Here is a 15,952-nt window from a genome sequence, read left to right as displayed (position 1 = left end):
TTCGGGTTTAGTTGGCTAACCTCTAGATTAGTATCAAACTTTAGCTCTAACTGGCTTTCCTTTCAACTAACTAAACAACCACAGTTCCAACGCAAGGATAGAAAACTGGGCTAGAAGCCAATGAACCTGTGGTTTACTGGAAAAAGAACTGGTTAGATGATGTGGTTTAAGTTACGACTCTGCCACTCACTGCTCTGTGGTCTTAAGCACACTGCAATCTAATTAGGCCCGAGGTCTGCCTTCTGCATAGTTGTGATAGTAATAAACTCGATAGTAATTGTACTGAACACATATTATGTGCCAGACATTGTGTTAATTATTTTAAATGGATGATCTCTTTAAATTCTCACAACACCATAATTATCCCCATTTTATAGATGAGAAAATTGAGATCTACAGAGGGGTTGAATAACTTATACAATATCACACAGCAAATGATAAAATGATAAGGCCAAGTTTGAACCCAGGCAATCTCAAGCGATCTCTTTCTAGCCTTTCTCCTACCATTCCCTAATTCAAAACACACACACACACACACCCGATCCACTCATCATTCTCTGTGTAAGACGCTGCCTTTCACAATTCAATACAAAGAGGGGCACCCGCTTAGATTGCCTTTGAACCCACCAATGAGATACACTTTGAGAGACAGCCTCAGTATCTACTGAGCTTCTAGGGAAGCTCCTTTAACTCACCCAAACAATCCATCATGCTCATAAATAACTTTGTTCGCTCCTGTACTACTGTACTTACAATGATATAATTTAATTGTTTTCTGCTTGTTTTACTCTCTCTCCTGCTGGATTCTCAAGGGCAGACACCAAACGAAGGTACCTGTCAATCCTCTGTACTTGACAAATGTTCAGCCATGTTTGCTGAATAAATGAATGTCCAGAAACAGGGCTCAATAACAAACATAAAAGACTTTTACACATGAAATAAAATAATAAACTTTCTAAACTATAAAAGCATCTTTAAGTATTTATAACTAATGTACATCCTCACCATACAATCTATGAACTAACCTGAAAAAAGTGTGAACCATTCTACTCGATTAACTTTAAGGCTTCTTTAATGATATGCCAAAATTTGAGTACCTTTAAATTTTGATTTTTATCCAAACTCAGTTATTCTACCTTCCTCAAACTAAATAATTTTGTTTATCAGAAAAATGGTAAGCAAGATGCACTCTTTAGTTACAGCAATGGTACATTCTGTAACATACTAGAACTTGAAATGGCTTTTAAAAATCAGCCTTTTCTTTATATATAATTACTAGAAAAGTTATATATTCATTTCAAAGTTTATGTAAAATAATGGTTACATAAAGAAGAATTTACAAAATTTAAGACTAAATCCTCATGCTAATGCTGTCTAAAATTTCTAACTGGGCCACTTACTTAAAGGCATTTATTAAACCTGCATTTCAAAGTTCTGCAACTTAATGATAATTACTTCACAGGTATGAGCCAATAGTGCCATCCACTGTTCTTATGAATGATCTTGCCCAAATACAATTTTTAAAATGCACTAAAAATAGGATTACTTTAAAATTTTATTTGCACAATGTTTAAGTGAAAACAGGTATTTGGGGATTTCACTGAAGATATCAAAACAGCTGCAAATTTCAGGACAACTAGCTTTGGGATAAAAGTAAAAATGTAACAAGTTCAAAACTGACATAAATACTTCAATTTCACACATTTAATTGTTTGAGATAAGTTTCACGTCATTCATGGTCCAAATTAACATTTTTCTCTACAAAACAATCATCTATAGCCAGAGAGAAGTAATTGGAATTATACTCCAGCTCAGCCAGAAAATTTTTTCTGCATTTAAGTAACCCTGCTGTTACTGAAATACTAAAATACTTAAGTGAATACTGTGAACAAGACGGTTCTAAAAGCTACAGGAGAGACTAAGATTAACTTTTCTTCATTTATTTGTCAAACATTCACTCAAAACTGAACAAATGAAAGAGGAGATTGAGGAGCTAGTGATGAATCGAATAAACTCCTAACTTTAAATTCTAGTACCATCACCTTTCCGGCCTAAATAGTACAAACGATGCAGAGAAAGGAAAGGGAGAGGGGGTCTTGGAGAATGCTGGTAGAGAACAGGATATAGCAAGATCACAATTGTAAGGAAAACACTTATTAAAATGCCCACAATGTGTCAGGCTACATATACAGCAGGTAGTACATGTTACGAAAGAGATCAGCTCTTAGCAGTTACCCAGTTTATTTGAGTCATGCAGATAGAAAATAACAATGTCTAAGACTCCAAACCCAGAGCACAGAGGTCTCTCCAATGTACCATAAACTCTACTGTCTTCTCCGGAATAGGCTGGTACCACATTCCAGGCTCATTACTAAGAGATAAGCTTCCTGGCCTCCGTAAGCTTACAGAAGATCAAGAATAATAAATGTGTAACAGCAGTTATTTACACATTTTACGGATGTGCCAAAAGAACGGTTATAAACTCTAGATTCAAGTTTCACATGGGCCATGTTAGGACTTCCATAATTTACTTTTGAAAGAACTGAATGTCAAGGGGGTAACATAAAATGTGTGAGTTATTTTAAGCTACAATTTGCTAGTATTTAATTAGAATGGCTACCTTCCAGAGCTTACTGGTATGTTTTAGCTGTCTTTTATCCTTGGTCAACAGCAGAGGCTTTGCAAATTAGCATAATAAGTGACAGAAATAAGTTTTCATTTGTGAAAGTAGTGGTTAACTACTAGACACAAGTGGTTACCTAATAGCATAAAAGATAGTAGAAATGGGATCTCACTGGTGGAATCAGTGACATTCAAGATGAGTTGACTGGCTAAAATATTTGCCAGAAGAGGGTAAAGAATTTTGCAACACCGTAGCTGAGACGAGTGTTTCTCAAACTATCTATAGAGACAGATCAGGATTTTTATTTCCAACCTCTTATAAACCAGTATTTTTGTAAAATACAGTGAAAAGGAATTATAAGACACTGCAGCAACGTTAAATCATCTTAAAAGTTTCTAACATGCTTACTCTCAATTTCTATACTTGTCACAGACCAGTCATCAATAGTTAATAACCTGGCACTGGTCCATGGATCACACTTTGGGTAGCACTGGCTTGGACCATTAAGGATATTATTCTGTCTTGGTCCCTCCTTTACCCTCACTCTAGATATTGGGTAGAGGATTCCGGTTGCTTGAGGCTGACAATACTGTCTCATCTGGTTCAAGTGAAACTTTCGTGCAAGGTTCGATTTAATCACCCCAAAGAAGAAAGAGGACTTCACCAAGCTTATAAGAACAGGTGGACGGTGCCAGCTTGCTTAATGAACTCTTATTGCAGATTCTGGACTGGGACTTGCTTTCATTATAACCTGACAACTGGGTTGTAGAGAAGCAACTAATCCTCATTGGTAGGTACTACTGTCTATCAAAAAAACTTCTAAGAGTATACATGACAAAACTGACTTACATTAATTTACAGTCATCAGTGCCCAATATATAAAAAAGTGATATTGACCAATAATTTTTAAAGAAATGAGTGACTATTAAGTCTGCTGAATTCTTTTTGGAAAATGTTTTATCTTGAGATACTGCCTCTTGGAAAAAGGTGTCAGTACCTAATAGATGTCTCTGAGGACGGCACCGAGGCTGAGGGAGCTTTTATCAAGAGAGCAGATTCAGAATAGTGCCACGGTTATTACAATCAGGACATGTAAACAGAACAGTACAGTGTAACTAGGAAAAAAAAAGAACACTTATTTGCTGACACCATGCTAAGATAAAAGAAGTTAATGAATCATTGAATATACTAAACACATAGTCATTTCAAAGGGATTATAAAATAAAATATCCCAAATTTTATTCTCCAAAAATGTTAAAAAGATTCACCCTAATACAAGTGTGATATTGCATATATTCAACCTTCTAACAGGATCTTTTTGGAACCTTAATTCAAGCTTTATAAGAACACTTCTAATTACGGGTTGGCCAAAAAATTCGTTCAGGTTTTTCCATAAGATATTACCAAAAACCCAAACGAACTTTTTGACCAACCCAATGAATTTTTTACCACCAAATTTTTTTAATAGAATGTTATTTTCTGAAAGCTGTAATTTAAAGAGTAACATTAAAAGATAGCATTTGAGGCTTATATTTTCCACACGTGTACTGACAATGGCAGTAGTCGTGTTTGATGACAAAGGTCAAGGAGAAGACCATTTCACTTTGTTGCTGCCACATCTCATAGAGGGGCAGTAAGAGGATACCTGAGTCTCTGACACCACTTACATTCAGAGGTCGCAGGAGTCACTGCTGTGTACTCTCATGGAGAGTGTCATGCTGGCACCTAAAAGCATTCATTCCCCAGAACGTGGAACAGAACAAGACCCAAATCCTCCCCATACAGGAGCTGCAATTAACTCTGTGTTTACAGCTGGATTTTTTGGATTATTTCAGTCAATGTTAGTTACCTGTTGACTTGGGAAATGTTTATCTTTGTATATGTCATAATATCTAATACCATACCTGGTAATGTGGTAAGCACATAATAATTATATTTTCAAATGCATTGTGATTATATGTAGTTAATAATTATTTCATGTTTTAATCATTAGAACCAGAAAGATAGCAAAATGTTATTAGTAATGATCCTACTTCACTTCTATGAGAGAAATTTGCATTCTTTCTCTTTCATTCATTCATTCACCTATATATCTAGCCCTGGAATAGGGACTGATAAATTCCGGACATTATAGAAAAAAAGTTGAAATATCTTAGTTTGTTTTCCAAAAGCTAAGATGTCACAGGGGGAAAAGTAACAGATACTTTAAAAAACTGTAATAAATTCAAGTATGTAATCTCAAAGAAAATTAGATTCCCCTTAAAGGTTCCCATATACCATCATTTTATGTCTGGCAGATGGCAAACAACAAGAAAGATGATAAATTTTAAAAGTGAAAGTATCAGTAAAATATTACAGGGTCAGATGGTATTTTCTAAGATGTGTTTAGCCCTAGGGAGGATTACCCCTTCAAACTAGGGATAATCTGATAGTAGTATCTAAAATATGATATACTTTATATCAGAACTGCTGAGTAGCACCCAACTCTTGGCTTTGGAAGAATGAAAATTGCCAAGGGATTGTCAAGATGATGACTTTGATAGTGAGCGAGACAGCAAAATGAAGCAGAGATTTTCTTTATGGCCCATTTTCTGATTTTTAACTTTTTGTCCCCTGTATTTCCTTCTGTCTCCACACTCCATTCTTACTACTAGAAAAAAAATAAGGCAATCACACAAATGGGGTCCCCTGACAAAACCTGAGCTTTTCAACCTCAGCTCACTTCTTCCTTTTATGCACATATTGACTCCCTATTATACTGACCATGGCACCTGGTTGATACTTTTCTACATAAATATCCACAGATTTCCTACTCTGTTGTGCATCAGGACCATGACCTCACTCCACGAATTTCATGAAAAAAAATGGAACACTCTGGCATGACTCTTCAAATTTCATATATTTACCCCAGAAACAAGATTATTTCTGGCCAAATTTTTAATTAGAATCTCAGATTAGACAGAGCTTCCAGTTTATAGAAAATCTGTAGTGTAGAATATCAGCTGAACACCACCACCAAAGGGAGGAAATCGGGGAAGAAGAAAACTGACAAACCTTGGAAGGAGGGGCGATTCTGATCGAGAACTGGCTGTATCTCAAGTCAATGGAATCAAAAAGAGACCACAGTATATTAACCAAAACATAAAGGGACAGGACACTGAACCCTCCACCCTCCATTTTGCCTGACAGCATGGAGGAACTGAGCACCTTTCTCTAAATTAAATCAGTGAAGACCTTTAAGAAAAATGAACTGATAAGTTCTACACTTAAACTTACATCCTTTACTCTTATGTCTGAGGAAGCATGAAGGGGTCTTTCTCTCCAACACTTACCTTTCTAACTATGTTCACAACTGTTCCTGTTTAAACAGTTTCTCCTGTCAATATATTTCTAATCCTTACCCCTCTGCCTCTAAACAAGCTCAGATAGAAATATCCTTGTATTCTAAAGACCACATCTCTCACTTTATAGCAGAACTCCTCCAAAGAGCAGTCCTCCTGTAGCAAGGCCTACTAATTTCTAACGTGGTTTGCAAATTTCCAGCTCTTTCGAAAATGATTCACCTAACCTGGCATTACTTCTCCTCAAGGGATCAGAAGTAATTGATAGTTAGACACTTCTCTTCATAAAACCTTCGCCACTGACTTGTTTTATTTCATAGATAATTCCTCTCTCTCCTCTTATTTCCTATATACAAGCACTGACCATTCACCTTCACTGACCTCAACTCTCACCCCTCCAACTAAGGCTTCTTTTCAGCCTTGTATTTCTATCTCCAACCACTCTTTGGAACTTCCAAATCCATGGTTACAAATAAATCCACTGGAGAATGCCAAAGCCCATCTTCTTAACTATTACACAGTACTGCCACCCTTGCTTTTCCTTCCCAAAACTACCACCCAGGCTCTCATTCCTTCCTGGCTTGGTTGCTATAGGAACCATAAGCAAGAAATGTGGGTGGCCTATAGATGCTGAAATTTCATTTCAAATGTCACTATAATGCAAAGATTGTTCTGTTCCCACACTTGATATGATCCCTTGCTCCTGTGAACCCACAGAAGTGTCTGACGGGAGCAAGAGATAAGCTTCAGTCTCAGTCCCCTACTAGCTGCACGACAAGGTGAAGTCACCTAACCGCTCTGTAACTTAGTTTCCTCATCTACTGAAAAATCTCACAAGGCTGTTGTGAGGACGAAATACAGGAAAAAATACACATTTCACAGAATTATGTCTGGCCCACATTAAGCACTCAATATACATTAGCAATGATTAACTTCATTCTCTCCTGCATTTCAGTCATGTCCATACAGCTCTCATCATCCTACTAGACAAACATGTGCCTATTCATGTCTACAGGGAGTCCTTACCCCATAAGGGACAGTCTAGAAATAAGAGTGATATTGGACAAGGGGCAGCTAACCTCAGAAGGCTCACCTCAAAAAAAAAAGAATGTTGTAAATTGAGACAAGGAACCGAGTAGACCAAGTTTTTATATGCAATACAGCAAACATAAGAAGGATGAATAACTGAACATAAAATTGAGAGTATGGAAAGAAAAAATAAATGTTATTTAAGAACTAAAGATACTCTTGGGCTTCCCTGGTGGTGCAGTGGTTGAGGGTTCGCCTGCCGATGTGGGGGACACGGGTTCGTGCCCCGGTCCGGGGGGATCCCACATGCCGTGGAGAGGCTGGGCCCGTGAGCCGTGGCCGCTGGGCCTGAGCGTCCAGAGCCTGTGCTCCACGGCGGGAGAGGCCACGACAGTGAGAGGCCCGCGTACCGCAAAAAAAAAAAAGAACTAAAGGTACTCTTATTATACACAATGTGATCAAACAAGTAGTGGTCTCAGCTCATCCACAATCTAGCATGATATGAAATTTTCAACTTCTTCCTTGGCTAAAGCAACTAATATACTCCTTTTACATTTTAAGTTAGAAACGTAACAAAGCATAACAACCCTGTAGAGTTTAATAGTAACTTTGCTAAATTACCAATACATGTAATAAAACTTGCTGAAAATGGGGTCCTTTCCCTAACTGATGGATAGAAAATTTATATGAAACATATATCCATATTTAATTTCAAAGCCATAAAACTTTGAAAAGTGTAAGATTTTGATGGAGATGATAATTTTTGCCTGAAAGAAATAATTATCCGTAGAACTCTTTTAAAACATTTAAATGTAAATGAAAAAAAGCAATGAGCTCTACTGGAGGTAAAAAAAAATAAAATTCAAGGTAAAGATGTTAAGAGTGATACTGTCGACAAACACTCATGGAGAGACTTTCATCCGAGAACAAGTGATAAGGCTCCAACAGATTCAGGAAAATGATTAGTCGTCAGAGAAGTTCAGAGACTCTTATCGCAACGAGTGACAGCACAGATTAATGCTCTCAACAGCAAAAGAATGTTTGCTAATTTATTTACTAAGAGGCAATTCTATACTGTAATATGAGAGATGTGAGAGGATGAGAACGTGAAAGGAAATACCCAGTGAGCTTTAAAAAAGTCTATAGCCTCATTATAAGAAACACTAAATCCAAGAGAAGAAAAATTCAAATTATAAATATATGAAAAATTTTAACTTAATGCTATTTAAAATGGCTACCTAAGGGAAATTTTGAAAAATACACGGCAAAATAAATTAGTAGTGGCTTGAAAATACAACACTGATGCAGCATTTATTGAGTGCTCACTTTGTCCTGGACCCTGAAGTCAGAGATAATAACAGTGATGACTGAAATACCTTCTGAACTCACGAAGCTCATAACTAAGTAGAAGATATAAACTATGCATCCTGAGAAGTGCCACAATCAAGGTAAACAGGGAATGTTGTAGACGCACAACGGAAAGATGGAGGTATTTAGCCTGGTCAGGAGGGGAGGAACAAGCAGCCACCCAAAGAAAGGGGCACACAAGTGCGTACCGCAAGATTACCCGCGAGTAAGTGGAGAAATGGTAAGACACGCCAGGGGATCCTTACAGCACACAGACAGGCCTGGAGTCGAGAGAGAGAAGGACCTTGAGGCTGAGAATGTCAAGTAGTTCAGTGAGACTGAATACTGGAGTGTGAGGTGGGGAGTGACAGAATGGAGAAGTACGGAGACTAAAAATATAAAGTATCTTTGAAAACAAACAGTTAAAATCGACACTCAGCAGGTCACAAGTAGCTACAAAGTCACCTTGATCCTAAGATAACAGATTCTAATACAAAAGGGTTTGACAAACCCTAAAATAATAACATACTTAAAGGAATGTGCCAGTCAAAAAGGAGTTGATCAGTCCTGTGTTTTTTTTAAAAAATGAGACTATCAGAAACATTTAGACTTTGCCCCTCTAAAGACATTGTTTAGGAGAAAGTACACTTAGCCAAACTCCAAGTATTACGGAGCAAGTAGCAAGGCAATTTGTACTGCAACAAGAAATTAACATGATCCCATTCAACTTTCTAATTATAGAACTCAATTATTCATTCATAAGTGAACATTCATAAGTGAACATTCATAAGTGAACATAAATCCCTACTGTGTACATACTTCTGTGTACTAAGGATACAATGATAAAAAAGAAAGTCAATTCCCTACCTTCATGGAGCTTATTACATGCCAGTGAGGGGAGACAATTACAACATAGATGGACATATGTCTATTTCAATACCCAGAAATGTTACAAAGGAAAATAAGGCAAATATGGAGGAAAGGAAATGTAGGTATGCTGAAATTTTAATAGGAATTTGAATTCAGGCGTCAAAAACAACAGCAGCAGCAATGCAGGATGTGAAGGAAGGTGAAGAGTGACTGAGACAGAGGCAACAGCAAACAGCCTTACACCCATAACTTGGCTCAGGCTCCAGAGGATATATCAGATTCTCCGGTCAATGCGACAGCTACGCTTCTGACTGTTAAATTCTGACTTAGTCGCTAGTAGTCTCTGAGCTTGATGAGTCCAGGTTTATGAATCTTCCACACTGAAGGCCAGACACTGGTCCTGGACAAGTTCACAAAGTAAACTGAAAGTGCCCAAGGGCTTTTAGGGAAAAGCCAAATGTCTTCTTCAACAGTCCCCGGTCTTTGGCAGCAGTGGGGAGGATGAACCAGAGGTGGATGATAAGGCAAGAGAAAAGACAACCAGTGACAACACAGCTGCAACAGTGCAGGAGGAAAGGACAGCACTGGCTTGGAGAGAGGTAGAAAGATGCTGGGGCAGGAAAGATAAGTTCACCCGTTCTCAGTGGGAAAGATCATGAAGAAAGCAAAGGGCAGAAGGAGGACAATTTTTAAAAAGAGAGAAGGAAGATTAAAATTTAAAAGGAGCAGAAGGCTTAAATCTGTGGGAAATGTGAGGCAGCTACATGAATGGAGGGACTTTCATGAGGTTTGAATTTAAATTTATTACCAGACTATGATAATATAAAGTGGGAAATAAGTAACTTTCTCAAATGGAGTCACTATTTAAAAGAACCAAATTCAACAAACGCAAATAAAACCAAGTATGACTGATTATACCAGCAGTTATAATCAGGCAGAACTTCAGACCAACATGGCAATTAAAGAGTACTTCATATTCAGTCACGATGTTTATCTTCAGTTTAAGGCTCATAAAAGTAACATTTAAAAATATTCATTTCAGATAGTTAATAATCAAAATATGGTTAGGATCTTGGGCAATATTTACTATAATGCTATGGAAAAAAACAGTCAAAGATGATGGGTGTATTAACCATTTCACAGAATGAAATACTCTTCTTGGGCTTCCCTGGCGGCGCAGTGGTTGGGAGTCCGCCTGCCGATGCGGGGGACGCGGGTTCGTGCCCCGGTCGGGGAAGATCCCACAATGCCGCGGAGCAGCTGGGCCCGTGAGCCATGGCCACTAAGCCTGTGCGTCCGGAGCCTGTGCTCCGCAACGAGAGGCCACAAGAGTGGCCCACGTACCGCAAAAAAAAAAAAAAAAAAGAAGGAGAAGTAATACTCTTCTTGAAAAGATTTTAACCAAGGGCAGAGCTGGAAAACAAAATCCACGTTTATTACCAAAAAGAAGTTAGAGTAATGTTAATCAAAGAAAAAAACACTTGCTGCATATATAAGTGCAACTGCATACAGGGAACATCTTAGAGGGAACGATACTCATGTCTGATTTTTTTAAAAATTCATTTTTGATTTTTCTTTCCCAAGGAAATGTTCAACTACTTTTCTGTGTCATATAGCCAGGAAAATTCATGGAGTATATTAAATATTTTATGAGTTACAGAAAAGCTTACCCAGTGTTGATGGAAATGATTTCTATCAGTGGATTCTTCCTAATCTTTGGCAAATCCAGTCGTGCTCCCCCCAACCGTTTTCCATTATCCTTTTTCTGACCCAGCAGTCTCACAGAGTGACCTTCAAATAAAGCATAGAAAACACGTTAGCATGAGTCATACAACTTCACTTTAATTTACTGCTTTCAACAAATGTGTTAATATTTGCATTTAACTTTTTCTTTTATGAAAACAAATAAAAACAACCCGGAGAAGATATGATCACTGAACCTAAGAAATACTACCAAAGGGAAAGGCAGCGGTGTTCAAGTCCTACAGTCAAAAGTGCTTTGCTTAGAATATCTGCACATTAATACTGCACAGATGAGAGAAATAAAAATATCCTCAGAGTGTCATTCCACAGGTACGAATGGCCCCTAACATAGACCAGATATGTAAATATATGAAGCAGGAAGGGTTCACTTGGGCACTGGCCCTGCAGGCCAAGTGCAAAAGCAGATCATCTGCTCAAAGCAAACTGTAAATCAAAGAAGTAAAGAATTAAAAAGTTGAGATAAAATGACACTCTAGGGCGGCTTCGCTTGGTGGCGCAGTGGTTGAGAGTCCGCCTGCCGATGCAGGGGACACGGGTTCGTGTCCTGGTCCGGGAAGATCCCACATGCCGCGGAGCAGCTGGGCCTGTGAGCCATGGCCGCTGAGCCTGCGCGTCCAGAGCCTGTGCTCCGCAACAGGAGACACCACAACAGTGAGAGGCCCGCGTACCGCAAAAAAAAAAAAGACACTCTAGGGTTGGATTTTTTAAGAACAAACAAAAGCTTTTAAACTTATTTTTTTTAAAACGTTACAAAAGAATCAGAACACTTCTAAGACCCATTAAAATGTTGAATTAATTGTAGTTACAGAAAAGTTGGAAGAATAGAATAATTCCCATCTCCTTGATATTCACTAAATATTATTTTCCATATTTATCACTTTCTCTATATACATATTATTTTTTATAACTTTACTGAAGTACATCCTGTAAAACTCACCCATTGTAAGTACACAATTCAATGATTTTAAATAAACTTATACAGTTGTACAATCATCACAACCCATTTTTAGAACATTTCCATCACCCCCAAAACTCTCTCAAGCTTATTTATAGTCTATCCATGCTCCCATACCAAATATATTACATTTTGCTAATCTATCAACCAGCTGATGAACACTTGGACTGTTCCCAATTAACACCTTTTATAATAATGCTTCTATGAATATCTGAATACAGATCTTCATGCGGACATATGTGTTCACCTCTCTTAGATAGATTCCTAGGAAAAGAATTGTGGGTTATATCATAAATTTATATTCACTTTTATAAGAAATAACTGTTCCAAAGAAGTGCTCCCATTTTATATCCCACCAGCAATGTATGAGGGTTTGAGTTTCTCCATATCACCAAGACCTCACTCATACTGTAACTTCTGACAACAGCTATTCTAGTGAGCATGCAGTGGTATATTATTGTGCTTTGAATGAATAATACGCATTCCATAATGACTAACAATATTGAGCACCTTTTCGTGTGATTAGCCAATTGTATTCCCATTTGGTAAAATGTTGTCATGGTTAATTTTTATGCGTCAACTTGCCTGGGCCACAGGGTGCCCAGACATTTAGCCAAACATTATTTTGGGTGTGTCTGTGAGGGTGTTTCTGGATGAGACTGACATTTCAATCAGTAGACTGAGGAAGGCACACTGCTCTCTCTAACACTGGTGGGCATTATCCAATTAATCAAAGACCTGAATAGAACAAAAATGCTGAGTAAGAGGGAACTAACTCCTCCTGTCTGACTACTGAGCTGAGTAACTGGTCTTTTCCAGCCTTCAGACTCAAGACTGAAATATCAGCTCTTCTTGGGTCTCGCACCTGCCCAGTTGCCAGCTGTAACTTACACCAACAACTCTCCTGATTCTCAGACCTTTGGACCTGGACTGGAACTACACATCAGCTCTCTACAGTCTTCACCTTGCCGACTACAGACACTGGGAATTTTCAGCCTCCTTAATGGTGGGAGCCAATACCTTATAATACATCTCATGATACACACACACACACACACACACACACACACCCCTATTGGTTCTCTTTCTCTGAAGAACCCTCACTAATATAAATGTCTATTCCAGTATTTTGTCAATATTTTAGTTATAGCATTTGTCTTATTGAATTATAAGAATTCTTTTCATATTCTGGTTATATGACCTTTCTGAGATATATAATTTTTAAATATTTTCTCTCAGTCTGTGGCTTATAGTTTCACTTTCATAATGGCATCTTTTGAAAATTAAAGTTTTTTTTAATATAATGAAGTTCAACTTATCAATATTTTATTTTACAGCTCATGCTCTGGGTGTCATATCTCTGCCTAGCCCAAGAGCACAAAGATTTCTCCTACATTTTCTTCCACAAGTTTTTTTTTTTTTTAACATCTTTATTGGGGTATAATTGCTTTACAATGGTGTGTTAGTTTCTGCTTTATAACAAAGTGAATCAGTTATACATATACATATGTTCCCATATGTCTTCCCTCTTGCGTCTCCCTCCCTCCCACCCTCCCTATCCCACCCCTCCAGGCTGTCACAAAGCACCGAGCCAATATCCCTGTGCTATGCGGCTGCTTCCCACTCGCTATCTACCTTACGTTTGTTAGTGTGTATATGTCCATGACTCTCTCTCGCCCTGTCACAGCTCACCCTTCCCCCTCCCCATATCCTCAAGTCCGTTCTCCAGTAGGTCTGCGTCTTTATTCCTGTCTTACCCCTAGGTTCTTCATGACATTTTTTTTTTCTTCTTAAATTCCATATGTGTGTGTTAGCATACGGTATTTGTCTTTTTCTTTCTGACTTACTTCACTCTGTATGACAGACTCTAGGTCTATCCACCTCATTACAAATAGCTCAATTTCGTTCTTCCACAAGTTTTATCATTTTCACTCTTATAATTAGGTCTAGGATACACTGTGTTACTTTTTGTGTATAATAAAGGTCTAAGTTTATTTTTGCACATGGATAGTCAATTGTCCCAGAATCATTTCTTTTCCTTCTTTCTCCTTTGTGCCACTGCCATCACACATATTAACATATACAGTTGTATAAACCCTAAAATACAGTGCTACAATTGTTGTTTTATACAGTTGTATGTTTTTTAAAGAAAAATGTGAAAAAAATATATTTATAAAGTACTATATATTTACCCACATAATTACCACTTCCAGCACTCTTCATTTCCTCCTGGGGATTTCCATTTGGTACCACTTTCTGCCTGAAAAATTGTCTTCAGTATTTCTTGTAAATCAAGTCTGCTAGCAAAAAATTTTTTATTTGGAAATGTCTTTATTTTGCTTCATTTGTGAAGGATACTTTTGCTGGATATATCAACAGAATTCTTAGTTGACAGTTTTGTTCCTTGAGCACTGAATATATCACTCCACTGTCTTTGACCTCTAGTGCTTCTGGTGAGAAGTCGACTATTAATCTTGTTGTTCTCTGGTACACAGTATGTCATTTTTCTCTTATGCTGCCAAGATTTTCCCTCTCTTTCTACAATGACTACGATGTGTATAGGTATGGATATCTGGGACTTCTCTACATGGAATTCATTTAGCTTTTTGGATCTGAAAGTAATGGTTTTCATAAAATTTGCGAAGTTTTCATCCAGTACGGTTTAAAACTACTGTTGTTGCTGTTGCTGTTTTTCACTGTATCCTTTTCTTTTGTGATTCCCATGACACATTTTTTGGTGTGCCAGATGTTGTCCCAATGGTCCCTGAGGCCCTTTTCATTTTTCCTCTTTTCTTCTATCCAAATCAGATCATTTCCCTTGGTCTATCCACAGATTTTTTTCTTCGGCCATCTCAAATCTGCAGTTGAGCCCCTCTAATGAATGTTTTCATTTCAGCTACTGTACTTTTCAACTCCAGATTTCCTATTGGTTCTCTTTTATAATTCCTATCATTTTGTGATTCTGTACTCAAGTCACCGTCATCATCCTTTTCTTAAATGCTTTTCACATGGTTTCACTTAGTTCTTTCAAGTCTTTGCTAAATCCAACACTTCTGGCCGCTCAACGACAGTCGATACTGACTGCTTTTTTCCCGCTTGAACGTGGTTATACGTGGTTTCTTTGTATGTATCATAATATTTTGTTAAATACTAGAAATTTTAGCTAATATATTGTAGCAACTCTCAATTCACATTAATCACCCAAAGTGTAGTCTATGAAGTTTATGTCTCCACAATGAATGGTCATTAATCTCCTTTCTTAGCTTTTTTGGCTTTCTTCCCTCCAAAGCGTCACTTCCCAGCAGTCAATTCTGTATCTGCATAGCAAAGCTAAGTCAAGGACTGGTCACGTATATGGTCAAACACCTTAAACCAGTAAGATTCCTAACGATGTGCTGATTGATCTGTGTATGAGACGAGAGCATTCAAACTTAGGGCCATTTTCAAGCCTGCCCCACCTTTTACTTTCTCCTGGGCTTTCTTGGGTCCTCTCCCACCTTCTCACGATGTGCATACAAGCTCCAGCCAACAGATAAGTGTAGGCAGCTTGGGCCCACTCTGCTCCCTGTTGTGCCTGTGCACAACGTCCAATCAATTTACAGTTTGCGAAGACTCATCAAGCATCCTCTCTCTGTCTCACCTCCCAGAAGTCTCTACTAAATCCATGGCTAGTCTGTCTGTCTACCACTCCTGCCAAACAGGCCTACAACTTCAGGTGTGTAGAGCCAGAGACACCCCATCTCCTAACCCCCCGCCCCCCGTCACGCGCCATAAACACCTTCACTTTCCCAAACAGTCCTCCAAGTCAACTGAGCCTTCTTGGGAGCAGCAGTGAAGCTGCTGGTTTTTACAGCCTGCCCTGCCCTGGTTGAACAACCTTGCCCACAGAGCTGAGGAAGGAAAACGGCAGGAGCACCAGGCACAAACACCACAGACTCACACTGTTCTTACCCAAAGCTCAGTTGTTTGCACAAATAAACACTTCTCATTTGCTGACTGCTTTTACTCACTTTCCAGAAAGCA

The 15,952-nt window shown here is 38.2% G+C and overlaps 1 protein-coding gene across 5 annotated transcripts in view; it reads right to left on the bottom strand.

Moving 5' to 3' along the window:
• Positions 1-15,952, bottom strand: part of CDKAL1 (CDK5 regulatory subunit associated protein 1 like 1) — a 650,929-nt gene that overhangs the window by 425,581 nt on the left and 209,396 nt on the right. For all 5 annotated transcript variants that reach the window (XM_067752107.1, XM_067752108.1, XM_067752105.1 and 2 more), the window contains one exon: positions 10,881-11,001. In XM_067752107.1, the coding sequence (XP_067608208.1) occupies positions 10,881-11,001 (121 nt within the window). The remainder of the gene's footprint in view (positions 1-10,880; positions 11,002-15,952) is intronic.

Source organism: Pseudorca crassidens, chromosome 10, assembly GCF_039906515.1.
Source record: "Pseudorca crassidens isolate mPseCra1 chromosome 10, mPseCra1.hap1, whole genome shotgun sequence".
In the NCBI taxonomy this organism is placed as follows: Eukaryota; Metazoa; Chordata; class Mammalia; order Artiodactyla; family Delphinidae; genus Pseudorca; species Pseudorca crassidens.
Note: the sequence above shows the minus strand (reverse complement) of the source record. Positions and strands in the feature narration are given on the sequence as shown.